Source organism: Oncorhynchus clarkii, chromosome 20, assembly GCF_045791955.1.
Source record: "Oncorhynchus clarkii lewisi isolate Uvic-CL-2024 chromosome 20, UVic_Ocla_1.0, whole genome shotgun sequence".
Taxonomy (NCBI): Eukaryota; Metazoa; Chordata; class Actinopteri; order Salmoniformes; family Salmonidae; genus Oncorhynchus; species Oncorhynchus clarkii.
Window position 1 is genome coordinate 20,086,458 of NC_092166.1, and position 14,573 is coordinate 20,101,030.

The 14,573-nt window shown below is 40.1% G+C and overlaps 1 protein-coding gene across 1 annotated transcript; it reads left to right on the top strand.

Moving 5' to 3' along the window:
• The first annotated feature begins 985 nt into the window (after positions 1 to 985).
• Positions 986 to 13,886, top strand: LOC139376059 (nicotinamide/nicotinic acid mononucleotide adenylyltransferase 2-like). Its single transcript, XM_071118204.1, has 11 exons — positions 986 to 1,205; positions 3,654 to 3,742; positions 4,359 to 4,426; positions 6,641 to 6,719; positions 9,223 to 9,352; positions 9,588 to 9,668; positions 9,792 to 9,836; positions 10,067 to 10,143; positions 10,544 to 10,645; positions 10,843 to 10,910; positions 11,506 to 13,886. Exons 1-11 carry the CDS (start codon positions 1,121 to 1,123, stop codon positions 11,606 to 11,608), a joined length of 927 nt encoding a protein of 308 aa, XP_070974305.1. The 5' UTR covers positions 986 to 1,120; the 3' UTR covers positions 11,609 to 13,886.
• The last annotated feature ends 687 nt before the right edge of the window (positions 13,887 to 14,573 follow it).

Sequence of the window (14,573 nt, forward strand, 5' to 3'; positions counted from 1 at the left end):
TCTATGCTCGTTCACAACAGGGAGGTTGCAATACTGCACACAGCCAACCCCAATGCAAACAGGGGAACACAACAGGGGATCACAACCTTAAAAAGGCAGCAGAATTATCCCACCTCTGCCACCAATGTAGTGATTAAAAGACAAATCAAATTCGGAATAGCCAGAATGGGGCTTGAACCAGCGACCCTGCTGTTATGGGGCGAGCATAGCACCAGGGAGCCCAAGACCAGACCAATTTTAAAGATAACATGGTAGTCTACACTCACATTCATGGAGTCTATGAGGAAAATACGTTTAATTTCACTATATAACCAATTAACATAAACTCAATTATTTGTTGAATTATTAAATGCATGATATACTGTATATTATGTCAAGCTATCACAGCAAATGTATAGGCCTAATTATTATGATTATAATGGTAAATTGCAACTTGAGGGTATAGTGCCAGCGCAGAAGGGATGGAATGTTCTTTACATTAAAGGAAAACCCACTTGCCACATCAAATTATGCATTTTGTGACAAAGTGACACTTTGCTTCTTGAATGTCCAATATCTTGAAAACTTGACTGCTGACATTCAAAACATTTTGGGACTGTATTAACAGTGGACTAATAAAACATATATAAATATATAGTTTTTGAGTGTAGTTTTCACATAAGGTAAGCCTATAAGACTAAGGCCATCAGCCCTTTTAACAACAGTTAGTTCAGTGTTCTCACTTAATCTCATGTCTAAACCGTCTAGGCTACTCAAGTCAGAAGCAAAGTAATACTGGAGTAGTAGGTCTAATTAAAAACGGAAGAAACATTTCGATCAGTGGCATGCCCCATTATGTGGCAAATTTGCCAGAGGCCACACTAAGTCTATAATAAAAGCTAATGTAGCCTACCTATTGTTTTAAATTGTATTGTAAAATCAAACATTTTCAAATGTCCAGTGCTGTGAGTGCCTTTGGTCCTGTGCCTTTAATATAGAGTGTAGTGACGCTCTGTATCCTGCGAGGAGACTTGGACACTGCCGCATCCAAATTAACCTCGCCTCTCTGCGGTCGCTAACAGCAAAACAAAGAAGAACAAATCGGTAGTTGCAGAAAAAGAGACTCATATCCAATCATATCATGACGGACAACACTAAAACGCACGTTATTTTGCTGTCATGTGGAAGTTTTAACCCCATCACTAAAGGACACATGCATATGTTTGGTAAGCATTACCTATGCGTTCTTCTGTATATTTTGAAGCGGTGTTTGGTGCCCCAGATGTTGTGGGTAGGATATTAGTTTAAGAATGAGAAGGCGTTCAGGGGTCTACATTACTATGGCAATTAACCTATATATCAGTATTATAATGTCAGAATTGGGTGATGTTGGGTAGGCGTTTTGCCATAGACCTTTATGGTATTCGCTGTCCACGAGGGGGGTGCTGAAATGGGCGACGGCCTCAGTGACGGAAATATGATTATGTCAATTAAGTTAAAGTCTTATCATTGAATTTCACGTGGGGGTTTTTGTTTTGCTGTGTGTTTTAAAACACCACGTATGTTTAAAATAATTACATTAATTAACACCAGAACCATTCCATCTACAGGTTATGATTACTATATTGAGCGCATAGTATCATTTCAGTGTCGTCTACGTTGGTGTATGCTGCATAGCCCGACCAGCCCTAAAAACAATAGCAAATGGATTTTGATAAAGTAGGCTAGGCTATTTTGAGAATGTATTGCAGTATACGGATGTTGAGCCACTGGACACAGGGGGCATCTTGAGCATGTTTGGGCATTGGTTGCCTGATTGCACATACTGCGTCACTCATAACGAATGAGAAATCGTATCTCAAATCATGATAGCATACAATCAATCTTACTGTGAAGCTGAGCAATAATGTAAAACAATCGGATAAACACAACAGGTATTCACCAATTCATGGAAATGCAGTAAAATATCAAGCCAACACAAATGGCAAATCTAATTCTCTTGACTAAATATTTTCTCATTTTTGACATGTGTGGTCCTGTATATCCTTTCTTTTTCATGTTCTGTGACTGCAGACTTGCAATTTGATTGATCCATAGAGACAATTGCGTTATTGTCTTTGCCTTACCTGTTATCAGTTTCAACGAACATTTCGTCAATTAAATATCTGTGGACTATTTCATCATGGTTTTCTTGTTGCTTTAAATATTAGGCTACTGATCCAGTACACACAATTCAGTAATGGCACAGTGCCACAGTTAGGGATATTTCACATTTCAACAGCCAGCCAGATGCATCAGTATATTGATGTAAACAATCACAGAAGAACTAGTAAAGTACTCTATTTTATAATACAAACCGTTATCATAAAAGATAGTTAAATGACTGTCATACAAAATTAGGGTACACCATAGGCTAGTACCCTGAAAAATAACTAAATCCTAAGAGATAGTCATAAGAATAGCTTGAGTGAAATCATTATGCTGCAGCAGTAGTAAGTGAACCTGGAATATTATGGGGCAGAGGAGGAAAGCATCCATGTTTCCATGACCTATTTTTCACACCACCTCTCTGCATGTCTTGGAGTGGCAGTTCTGGAAAAATGAAAGTACTGTAGTTGCTCATAGGGAGCAATGGAAACTCCCCAGTGAGCCCTTCTGACTCACAGCAGTATTACATGAAAGAACAGAAAGTGATGAAGCAAATACATGCATATACCAAGGACTAGGACTTTTGGATGGTGTCAGATCATGCATTTCAATAGTGATTCAGTTTAATCTATTTTTCAAGTCCTTGTTGAGAATAATTGTGATTCTCTTGAGAATGTAAGGGTGAGACGCTTGTAGCTCATTATCACCTCATTCAATAGTTGTATGTCTTCACTAGAACCCTTGTCTGTGTTGAAAATGGCACTCCTATATAGTGCACTACTTTTGACCAGAGGCTTATGGTCCCTGGTCAAAAGTAGCACACTACATAGAGAATAGGGTGCTATTTAGGATGCTGCCTTGTATGTTTTTTTGTTTTGTCGCCTCAGTCCATCTGATTTGGAGGGCAACCCCAGATTTCTGACTTTCTCATTAACATTCAACTCAAAACATAGCTTTCTTACTTTCCTCTCTCATACCCCGTCTTCTTGCATGAATAATACATTCTCTAATCATATTCATGTATATGACTCTATCTGTAGTGGCTCTGCTCAATTTGCACAGGCATTGTAGATCATACACTTTGAGCTGGTATACTTGCAACATATAGTCTTCAGTAAGTTTCCACAGACAGGCTTGCTTGAAGAGGACTCATATCATGAGTTTCTCTATTGGTGGCATGCAGGCAGTAACGTTACTCCACAACAATAGAGTGAATAGATGAATAGATTAATTCTTGCCCTGTGGTTGAAACAAAAAGTTCTCATCAATCAACTTCCAATTGAAAACAACTGTTATTATAGACTTAAGTTGTAGCTTAAACTAAAGCATGGCTTCTGGAATTATTTTATTGGTCTCCCTGGAGATATTATGTACAAATTCATTTGCATGTATACTGGCAAGCCAGGGTTAATTTATTTTGGGGTTTGGTGATGGCAAACAGGTTACCTGATTAAAACTGTAATATTATGCACACTATGAACCATGATAAGTATGTTGACAGTTACATACTGTATTTGCTTTTACAGAAAAAGCCAGAGAATACCTGCACAAAACAGGGAAGTTCATTGTGATTGGGGGTATCATTTCACCTGTACATGACTCCTATGGCAAACCGGTAAGAACTTCTTTAACAGTATATTCACAGACGGCTTTGTTTGGTATCTATGAAGTTCGAGTAACTAACAAAGAATCCCCATTTCTTATTTGACTGACATGAGTATAATTACAGTAATGAAGCACATGAGTGATAGCTTGTGGTTATTTTTATGAATGTGACCTTTTTGTGTGACCTTTTTGTGTGGTCCTCCTGTGTAAGTGTTCATGTTGCATTCAGATTACATAAAGCACCTCTAATACTATCGTCATCTATTCTCCCGAGCCGTTTCTGGAATGAATGAAAAGCTTTTCCCAGTTTCTCTCTCTATAAGAAACAGAAAACATGAATAATAAATGTACGAGAAATGCCTTTTCAGTCATATCATGAATCTTATGTGCATTTTATATTCCTCACAAATAAAACATGTCAAACCAGTGGATTACCATGCAGAGACATACAATAAATTGAATAAACACAATGTATGAGTTGTAAATGGCACCCTATTCCCAACATAGTGCACTACTTTTGACCAGATATAGTGCGCTATATAGGGAATAGGGTGCACACAATGTGACACACACAATGAACACAATGACTGCTTGAAAGCTTTATCAATCCCACCATGTGTTCACAGGGCCTCGTCCCCAGCAGACATCGTCTCACCATGTGTCAACTGGCAGTCCAGTCGTCCGACTGGATCAGGTGAGTCAGTGGCTATCTGCCCAGAACAACAAGTCTGCGTCCCAAATGGCACCCTATTCCCTACATTTTGCACTGCTTTTGTTCAAATCAAATCAAACGTTATTTGTCACATGCGCCGAACACAACAAGTGTAGACGTTGCCATGAAATGCTTAAGCCCTTAAGCAACAGTGCAGTTCAAGAAGAGTTAAGAAACTATTTACTAAGTAGACTAAAATAAAAAGTAATACTAAAAAAGTAACACAATAAGAATAACAATAATGAGGTTAGTCAGTGTGCGGGGGTACAGGTTAGTTGAGGTACTTTTACATGTAGGTGGGGGTGAAGTGTCTATGCATAGATAATAAACAGCGAGTAGCAGTAGTGTACACAAGGGAACGGGTGGGGGGTGGGTCAATATAAATTGTCTGGTGGCGATTTTATTAATTGTTCAGCAGTTTTATGGCTTGGGGGTAGAAGCTGTTGAGGAGCCTCTTGGTCCTAGACTTGGCGCTCCGGTACCGCTTGCCATGATAGTTCGTTGGTGATGTGGACACCAAGGAACTTGAAACTCTCGACCCGCTCCACTACAGCCCCATCGATGTTAATAGGGGCCTGTTCGGCCCGCCTTTTCCTGTAGTCCACAATCAGCTCCTTAGTCTTGCTCACATTGAGGGAGAGGTTGTTGTCCTGGCACCACACTGCCAGTTCTCTGACCTCTTCCCTATAGGCCGTCTCATCGTTGTGGGTGATCAGGCCTACCACTGTTGTGTCGTCAGCAAACTTAATGATGGTGTTGGAGTCGTGTTTTGCCACACAGTCGTGGGTGAACAGGGAATACAGGAAGGGACTAAGTACACACCCCTGAGGGGCCCCAGTGTTAAGGATCAGCGTGGCAGATGTGTTGTTGTCTACTCTTACCACCTGTGGGCGGACCGTCAGAAAGTCTAGAATCCAGTTGCAGAGGGAGGTGTTTAGTCCCAGAGTCCTTAGCTTAGTGATGAGCTTCGTGGGCACTATGGTGTTGAACACTGAGCTGAAGTCAAAGAACAGCATTCTCACATAGGTGTTTCTTTTGTCCAGTTGAGAAAGGGCAGTGTGGAGTGCGATTGAGATTGCATCATCTGTGGATCTGTTGGGGCGGTATGCGAATTGGAGTGGGTCTAGGCTGTCCGGGAGGATGCTGTTGATGTGAGCCATGACCAGCCTTTCAAAGCACTTCATGGTTACCGACGTGAGTGCCACGGGGCGGTAATCATTTAGGCAGGTTACCCTCGTTTCCTTGGACACAGTGACTATGGTGGTCTGCTTGAAACATGCAGGTATTACAGACTTTGTCAGGGATAGGTTGAAAATGTCAGTGAAGACACTTGACAGTTGGTCCGCGCATGCTTTGAGTACACGTCCTGGTAATCTGTCAACCCAGCGGTTTTGTGAATGTTGACCTTTTTAAAGGTTTTGTTCACATCGGCTACCGAGAGGATTATCACACAGTCATCCACAACAGCTGGTTCTCTCATGCATGCTTAAGTGTTGCTTGCCTCAAAGCGTGCATAAAAGGCATTTAGCTCGTCTGGTAAGCTCATGTCACTGGGCAGCTCACGTCTGGATTTCCCTTTGTAGTCTGTAATAGTTTTCAAGCCCTGCCACATCCGACGAGCGTCAGAGTTGGTGTAGTAGGATTAGGTATTAATCCTGTATTGACACTTTGCCTGTTTGATGGTTTGTAGCAGGGCATAGCGGGATTTGTTATAAGCGCCCGGATTAGCCTCCCACTCCTTGAAAGCGGCAGCTCTAGCCTTTAGCTCGATGCGAATGTTGCCTGTAATCCATGGCTTCTGGTTGGGATACAGTATGTACGTGTAGTCACTGTGGGGACAACGTTGTCGATGCACTTATTGATGAAGCCGATGACTGAGGTGGTGTACTCCTCAATGCCATTGGATGAATCCTGGAACACATTCCAGTCTGTGCTTCCAAAACAGTCCTGTAGTGTAGTATCCGTGTCATCTGACCACTTCCATTGTGCACTATATAGGGAAAAGGATAGAGCTCAGGGCACGTATTCATAATGCGTGAGTAGGAGTGCTGTTCTAGGATCAGTTTTGCCATTTAGGTTATGATGAATCTACAGGAGGGACCTGCTCCTAGACCAGTACTCCTACTCTGAGACGCTTTATAAATAGGGGCCCAGAAGTACACAGCTGTTCATCTATCATGTGCTATTTTCATGCAGAGTGGATCCCTGGGAGTGCTACCAGGACACATGGCAGACTACATGCAGCGTGCTGGAGCATCATCGTGACCTCATGAAGGTAAGCCGGGTTTGTGGGGCGGAGGGTTCAGGCTGGGGAGTATTTTTCTCCACTAATACAGGACTAATGAAGGCCTAGTTCACTCATTTTGTAACTGTGAAAAAGTATGTATATCTTTTTTAAAAATATATATATACAGCACCAGTCAAAAGTTTGGACACACCTATTCATTCAAGGGTTTTTCTTTATTTGTACTATTTTCTACATTGTAGAATAATAGTGAAGACATCAAATCTATTAAATAACACATATGGAATCATGTATTAACCAAAAAAATGTCAAACACAATTTTATATTTGAGAAAGTAGCCACCCTTTGTCTTGATGAGAGCTTTGCACACTCTTGGCATTCTCTCAACCAGTTTCATGAGGTAGTCACCTGGAGTGCATTTCAATTAACAGGTGTGCCTTGTTAAAAGTACATTTGTGGAATTTCTTTCCTTCTTAATATGTTTGAGCCAATCAGTTGTGTTGTGACTGTCACATGTGCTCCCTCCCCGGCCTCTAGGTCACCAGGCTGCACGTGATGGCGCACACCTGATACCATTGTTACACGCACCTGCGCATCATCACTCACCTGGACTCCATCACTTCCTTGATTACCTGCCCTATATATGTCACTCCCTTTGGTTCCTTCCCCAGGCGTCATTCTTTCTGTTTCGTGCCTGTGCGTTGTTTGTGTTTCTTGTTTTGTATTACGTTGCATTTATTTATTAAAACACTCACTCCCTGAACTTGCTTGCCGACTCTCAGCGCACATCGTTACAGTGACAAGGTATGGGTGGTATACAGAAGATAGCCCTATTTGGTAAAATACCAAGTCCATATTATTGCAAGAACAGCTCAGATAAGCAAATACAAATGACAGTCCATCATTATTTTAAGACATGAAGGTCAGTCAAACCGGAAAATTTCAAGAACTTTGAAAGTTTCTTAGAGTACAGCCGCAAAAACCATCAAGCAGTGTGATGAAACTGGTTCTCATGAGGACCGCCACAGGGAAGGAAACCCCAGAGTTACCTCTGCTGCAGAGGATAAGTTCATTAGAGTTGCCAGCCTCAGAAATTGCAGCCCAAATGCTTCATAGAGTTCAAGTAACAGACACATCTCAACATCAACTATTCACAGGAGACTGCCTGAATCAGGCCTTCATTGTCGAATTGCTGCAAAGAAACCACTACTAAAAGGACACCAATAATAAGAAGAGACCTGCTTGGGCCAAGAAACCCAAGCAATGGACATTAGACTGGTGGAAATCTGTCCTTTGGTCTGATGAGTCCAAATTTGAGATTTTTGGTTCCAACCGCCGTGTCTTTGTGAGACGCAGAGTAGGTGAACAGATTATCTCCGCATGTGTGGTTCCCACCGTGAAGCATGGAGGAGGAGGTGTGATGGTGTGGGGGTGCTTTGCTGGTGACGCTGTCAGTGATTTATTTAGAATTCAAGGCACACTTAACCAGCATGGATACCATAGCATTCTGCAGCGATATGCCATCCCATCCGGTTTGCGCTTAGTGGGACAATAATTTGTTTTTCAACAAGACAATGACCCAACACACCTCCAGGCTGTGTAAGGGCTATTGGACCAAGACGGAGAGTGATGGAGTGCTGCATCAGATGACCTGGCCTCCACAATCACCCTACTTCAACCAAACTGAGAATTGGGATGAGTTGGACCGCAGAGTGAAGGAAAAGCAGCCAACAAGAGTTACGCATATGTGGGAAATCCTTCAAGACTGTTGGAAAAGCATTCCAGGTGTAGCTGGTTGAGAGAATACCAAGAGTGTGCAAAGCTGGCAAAGGGTGGCTACTTTGAAGAATCTAAAATCTAAAATATATTTTGATTTGTTTAACACTTTTTTGGTTACTACATGATTCCATGTGTGTTATTTCGTAGTTTGATGTGTTCACTATTATCCACTATTATTAAAAAGTAAAAATAAAGAAAAGCCCTTGAATGAATAGGTGGGTCCAAACTTTTGACTGGTACTGTATATTTTTTTTGATTTATCAGGGGAACCCTCAGCACCTCTACTTCCTGCGGCTTTGTATATTGCATGAGCTGTACATTTAGCAGTGAAGGATAATATCAAGATAAAATTGTGGTAGTTCAGAGAGGAGAGTTCAAGGTAGCCTACATTGGATGCAACAGAATTAGCTACGGTGTATGGAACTTATTCATAGATGATACACGGCCCACTAAATATTAATAAAGACAGGGCAAATTTAACTGTTTTTAATAATAGCCTATAACATTACTGTATGCTGCAATTGTTTCCATGGCAACAAAACATTACCGTATTTAGAACACTACAGTATATCAAAACACTGCTGTAATATGTGACAAATCCTTCCATCAGAATGTGGGCAATCTATTTGTGGTGCTGACCTAAGCTGGATCAAATGCCATTTAATGGGACTGAAGGTGCCAATCATGGTATTTTGCCTAGTTAAATAAAGGTTAAAAAAATTGTTTTATGTTTTTTTTTTTTTTCTGTCCACAGAGAGTCACAGGGTGCATTCTGTCCAATGTGAACACACCGTCCACAACTCCAGTGATCGGCCAACCACAGAATGAGACTCAGACTGCCATCTATCAGAACCACAACACAATGAACAACAAGCCCACTGCCAGTGAGGGATTATGTACATATATGCTACACAAATGTCTTTCAGATCTCATTCGTGCCATTTTCATTAGGTTAACAATAAAGAGCTCAGAATCTGAAATATAATTTATGATTGATGAGAAGGAGGAAAGGTTGTTGTAATGTACTAAGAAATGGATTGTCTGCTTTCTATAACTTATTCAAGGGATGTAATTTGCTACTAGAAAATGTCTGATGTTTGCTTCCTCATACCTAAACAGTTAAGCTTTGGGGGAAGATGAGTGAGAGCTTGGGCAAAATTTGCTGTGTTCGTCCCCACATTGATCGTTTTACCTTTGTGGGTAAGTAGTATGCTACACAAGCAACTTCCTGAAAATCATACATTTGTAATTGTATGGTACAGTAAGTTCACAATGATTGATTAATAACCCTTTATTTTATCTTTATTTCTTTTATATCAAAAGATGAAAATGCCAACCTTGGCCCTGCAATGCGATATGAGGAAATTGGTGAGTTAACACACTCTTTTGTATGTCTCCATAAGATTGATGTACTACCAATATTGCATACCGACTATATATTGTCAGAATACAAAAGCTTTTAACTTGGGTCATTATATTTTCCCTTCACGAACCAAAATAACTTTCTTCATTATCGAATAATTGAACAGGAAGTTATCTTATCCATGTACTTTTTGTTTATTGGGTGTCTAATTTCTGTCTTCATGTCTATTGTCCAGAGTTGCGCATCTTGCTTCTGTGTGGAAGTGATCTTCTGGAGTCATTCTGCATCCCTGGCTTATGGAAAGACAGTGATGTAAGTAGGCCCTCTCACTCTTTGACTTCCCTGTCTTCTTAAGTCTGTTGTAAGACTGTCATTCTCACAGAAAATATTAACACTTTTAGTTTTTTTTCTAGTTATTTTCATACTTTACATAGTATACAGTACATACTTGTCCTAATGGCTTGCCCTGAAGTTCTAAGCAGACATAGTAAGGCCTCTAAAGAGGCTGAAGGGGACACTGGAAGACTAATAGTTTTGAATAATGTTGACATTTTAATCTATATAGTCTCCACGTAGGGACATGAATGATAATGATTTAATATCCTAATATGCATAATGTTGCATCCGAGACACTTTACCATAACTATTACAGTGACCCATTTAATCAGAATTATAAGGCAATACTGCAATGTGTCATACAAATGGTTTGCAGATGGAGGTGATTGTGGGAGACTTTGGGATTGTTGTTGTGCCTCGGGATGGAGTTGATACAGAGAGGATAATGAACCATTCCTCTGTGCTGCGCAAGAACAAGGTAGTATCTGCATTATGAGCCTATATGAGTCATGAGCTTGGTTAAAAGTGGAAACCCAATACGCTTGATAATGTAATCTGTTAAAGCTTATTATGTTCATGTCTTAACATGGTACCAACTCTGTACCATAGAAAATTATAAATATCCATTGATACATTTTTTTAACGTAAAACTTTCTCTATGTGTGTTTTTTCCAGGATAACATCACAGTAGTAAAAGACGATGCCAACCACCCTATGTCCATTGTCAGCTCAACCAAGAGCAGGTAAATGTGAATTATAAGTTAGAAACCATCCTATTTTGGGCCTCCATTAGGCCTATTTAATAAATAATAATACATAATTATAGAATCTACTGCCTTTTTTTATTCACTGTGGACTCTGGTAAAGATTGGTTCTTTTTCACAAAGATGTATCTGTCAAAGGGAAAATCCACTCAAAAACAATCTTTAGCTATTTTTTTCAATAGTCCAATGTTTATACAATTCCAAAATATTTTGCATGTCAGCACTCAAGATTTCAAGATATTGGACTTTCAAAAAGCAAAGTGTCACTTGCCACGTCATCATGATGATGCAAAATACCAAAAGATAGTTTTTGAGTGGATTTTCCCTTTAATGTACCACTTCAGTAGCTGTTTAGTGGCTCTTCGGTCTAACCAAAACATTTGCTGAACATCAGGAGGCTGTTTTCCGGAAACAGATTAAGCATAGTACTAGACTAAAAAGCTTTTTCAATGGAAATTCTCCATTAAGCTTACTGTTTTGTCCAGGACTAGGCTTTGTCTACTCCTGGGAAACCGCCTCTAGTTGAACTAAGCTGTTCCCATATCACATTCTAATTCTATGTCCCTTCTATCAGACTGGCCCTGCAGCACGGGGACGGTCATGTGGTGGACTACCTGAACCAGACAGTCATCGACTACATCCTGCAGAGTCAGCTCTACATCAATGCCTCTGGATAGGAACTACTGCTCCGGCCTACTGTCAAATTGTCCCTGTCTGTCTCTCATGTAAAATGTATACTCCTCTTGAGCTACTGCTTTTCCATTCGAAGGAGCATTAGATATGCATTTCCCTTCTTACTGTATCATAATGACTCATCGGACCTGTGGATGTACTGTACAGCGAGGTGCTTAAGAGCCGTGTGTACAGTGGACCACCTTCACAACTGACTTTGTGTAGGCTGCATGGGATAGTGTTTCTGTGTGTCCCAAATGGCACCCTAATCCCTATATAGTGCACTACTTTTAACCAGGGCCTATAGGGCTCTGGTAAAAAATAGTGCACTTTTTATTCAATATGGTGCCATTTGGGATGCAACCTTGGTGTCATGAAGAGAGGGTGCAGAGATTGTTACCTAATGAATGTTGACCTTTGCTGCTTGATTTAAATCTGTCGGTTCTTAGACTGCATGCTTAGAACGTTTTTTTGTTTTGGCATGAGTACTTATTCACTTCGTAGATATATGTTGTGAAAGTGTTTGCAAAAAGACAAACATAGTGGGTACCCACCTCTCACTTCATTTTCTATTCACTATAATTCTACTGTATGTACAGAAGTATCTGTAGTGATGTATCTGTGATTGCATATCAATGCCTAAATGTTTTGTCTTCAGTGGGCATTCGTGCAAAATGTAGATTTGTTTGCACATAAGACAATGATTTGTGCATTGATTTATTTTTGTGTGCAAAGGATTTTGCACATTTCTCCTGCTTGTCACTAAGCAAATTACCACGACTCCCAAAGCAAATGCAATGAACCTCTTTCTTACTATGTGCTATGTAGCTAGTTACTCGAGATTCTTACAAAAATGTGTCTAGTGGAAAAAACAACAGCACAAACTACAGAAGTGCATTCCATGTGCCTGGGGATGAATTCACAGATATGTCTCCCGCTCCTTTGCACTCAACACTGTCATAATATTATCAACCTGATATAAAATGTGCTCTAATGTTGTTCTGCAAAGGAAGTGGGGACATAGCCTTTGATCAATAGTTTCTTACGGAAGCTTCTCATGTTCAGTGCCAGGACTCTTTAGACAGTTCAGTTTAATGGGCATTGAGTGTAACCATTGATTTGTGCAGTAATGATTTCACAGGGTAATAGGGTGTATACAGTATGTGCATATCATAGGACATTGGTTGCACCGTAGTTGGAGAGTACGGGCTCTTGGTAATGGCTGGAGCGGAATAAGTGGAATGGTATTAAATACATCAAACACATGGTTTCCATGCCATTCCTTTCGCTCCGTTCCTGCAATTATGAGCTGTCGTCCCCACAGCAGCCTCCTGTGGTGCACATTGTGCCCAATTGGTCAATGCAAGATAATTACGATTATTTGGTTTAATTAGTGTCTAAATGTTACCAAAGCATCTTGCATTCATATCTAGCTTTACAAGTGTCAATTTGGCTAAGAATATTAGGTTATTCAATCTTAATATCAGATGAAGCTAAATACATTCCACTGCTTCCTGCAATCTCACAGTTCATCATTTATAAGAAATGGACACACAAGTGCTACTAGTTGTCAATATTGTAGCGTTGTATAAGCCTGGCATGATGCAAGACTATCAATAGTACACTGTGTGTAAGATGTTCTAGACAAACAATATTGCTTCTTTATGTGTCATCCGAGTGTAATGAACAAACTGTACTGGGTCCAATATCCCTTCAAGCAGATGGTCTTTATACATGCATCCCTTGAGTCTTTCTATCAAATACACATCAGTTATTTGGTATTCTTTAAAGACTGGTTTAGATAAACAAGATGTGGAAAATCTGATAAAATAAGCATCGTCGTGGTCCTAGTAATAGGGCAATGTTTAGTATAATAGTCTCAGCCCACTGGGCAAAGATATTTCAACATCTAGTTTGGATTTAAATTTGGTTGAGTTGTCAACTAACGTGAATTCAACACGGAATTTAAAACAAATCTAAATCTCCATGTCATTAAATTTAGGTGAAAAGTTGGGTGAAAAAAATACTAAATTCCAATACGTTGATGACTTTCTGCAAATCCAATCATTTTTCCACGTTGATTCAACGTCATCACATTGATTTTGTGTTGTTGAACTGATGTGGAAACAACCTTGATTAAACCAGTGTTTGCCCAGTGGGAGAGAAGGTCTCATAGAACCTGAGGAGATTGTATGAGTAGATGATTTATAGATATAATATGAAGAGATGTTTGATTTATATTTGATTCTGTTCATTGAATTATTTGGTAAGGAGTCCTGAAAACATACAGTGCCTTGCGAAAGTATTCGGGCCCCTTGAACTTTGCGACCTTTTGCCACATTTCAGGCTTCAAACATAAAGATATAAAACTGTATTTTTTTGTGAAGAATCAACAACAAGTGGGACACAATCATGAAGTGGAACGACATTTATTGGATATTTCAAGCTTTTTTAACAAATCAAAAAGTGAAAAATTGGGCGTGCAAAATTATTCAGCCCCTTTACTTTCAGTGCAGCAAACTCTCTCCAGAAGTTCAGTGAGGATCTCTGAATGATCCAATGTTGACCTAAATGACTAATGATGATAAATACAATACACCTGTGTGTAATCAAGTCTCCGTATAAATGCACCTGCACTGTGATAGTCTCAGAGGTCCGTTAAAAGCGCAGAGAGCATCATGAAGAACAAGGAACACACCAGGCAGGTCCGAGATACTGCTGTGAAGAAGTTTAAAGCCGGATTTGGATACAAAAAGATTTCCCAAGCTTTAAACATCCCAAGGAGCACTGTGCAAGCGATAATATTGAAATGGAAGGAGTATCAGACCACTGCAAATCTACCAAGACCTGGCCATCCCTCTAAACTTTCAGCTCATACAAGGAGAAGACTGATCAGAGATGCAGCCAAGAGGCCCATGATCACTCTGGATGAACTGCAGAGATCTACAGCTGAGGTGGGAGACTCTGTCC

Bases quoted from the DNA above. Each gene is read 5' to 3' on its own strand.
- LOC139376059 (XM_071118204.1), top strand. From the start codon at position 1,121: ATGACGGACAACACTAAAACGCACGTTATTTTGCTGTCATGTGGAAGT. The intron at 6,720-9,222 runs GTAAGCCGGGTT...TTCTGTCCACAG, and splicing joins ATCATCGTGACCTCATGAAG to AGAGTCACAGGGTGCATTCT. The intron at 10,144-10,543 runs GTAAGTAGGCCC...AATGGTTTGCAG, and splicing joins GCTTATGGAAAGACAGTGAT to ATGGAGGTGATTGTGGGAGA.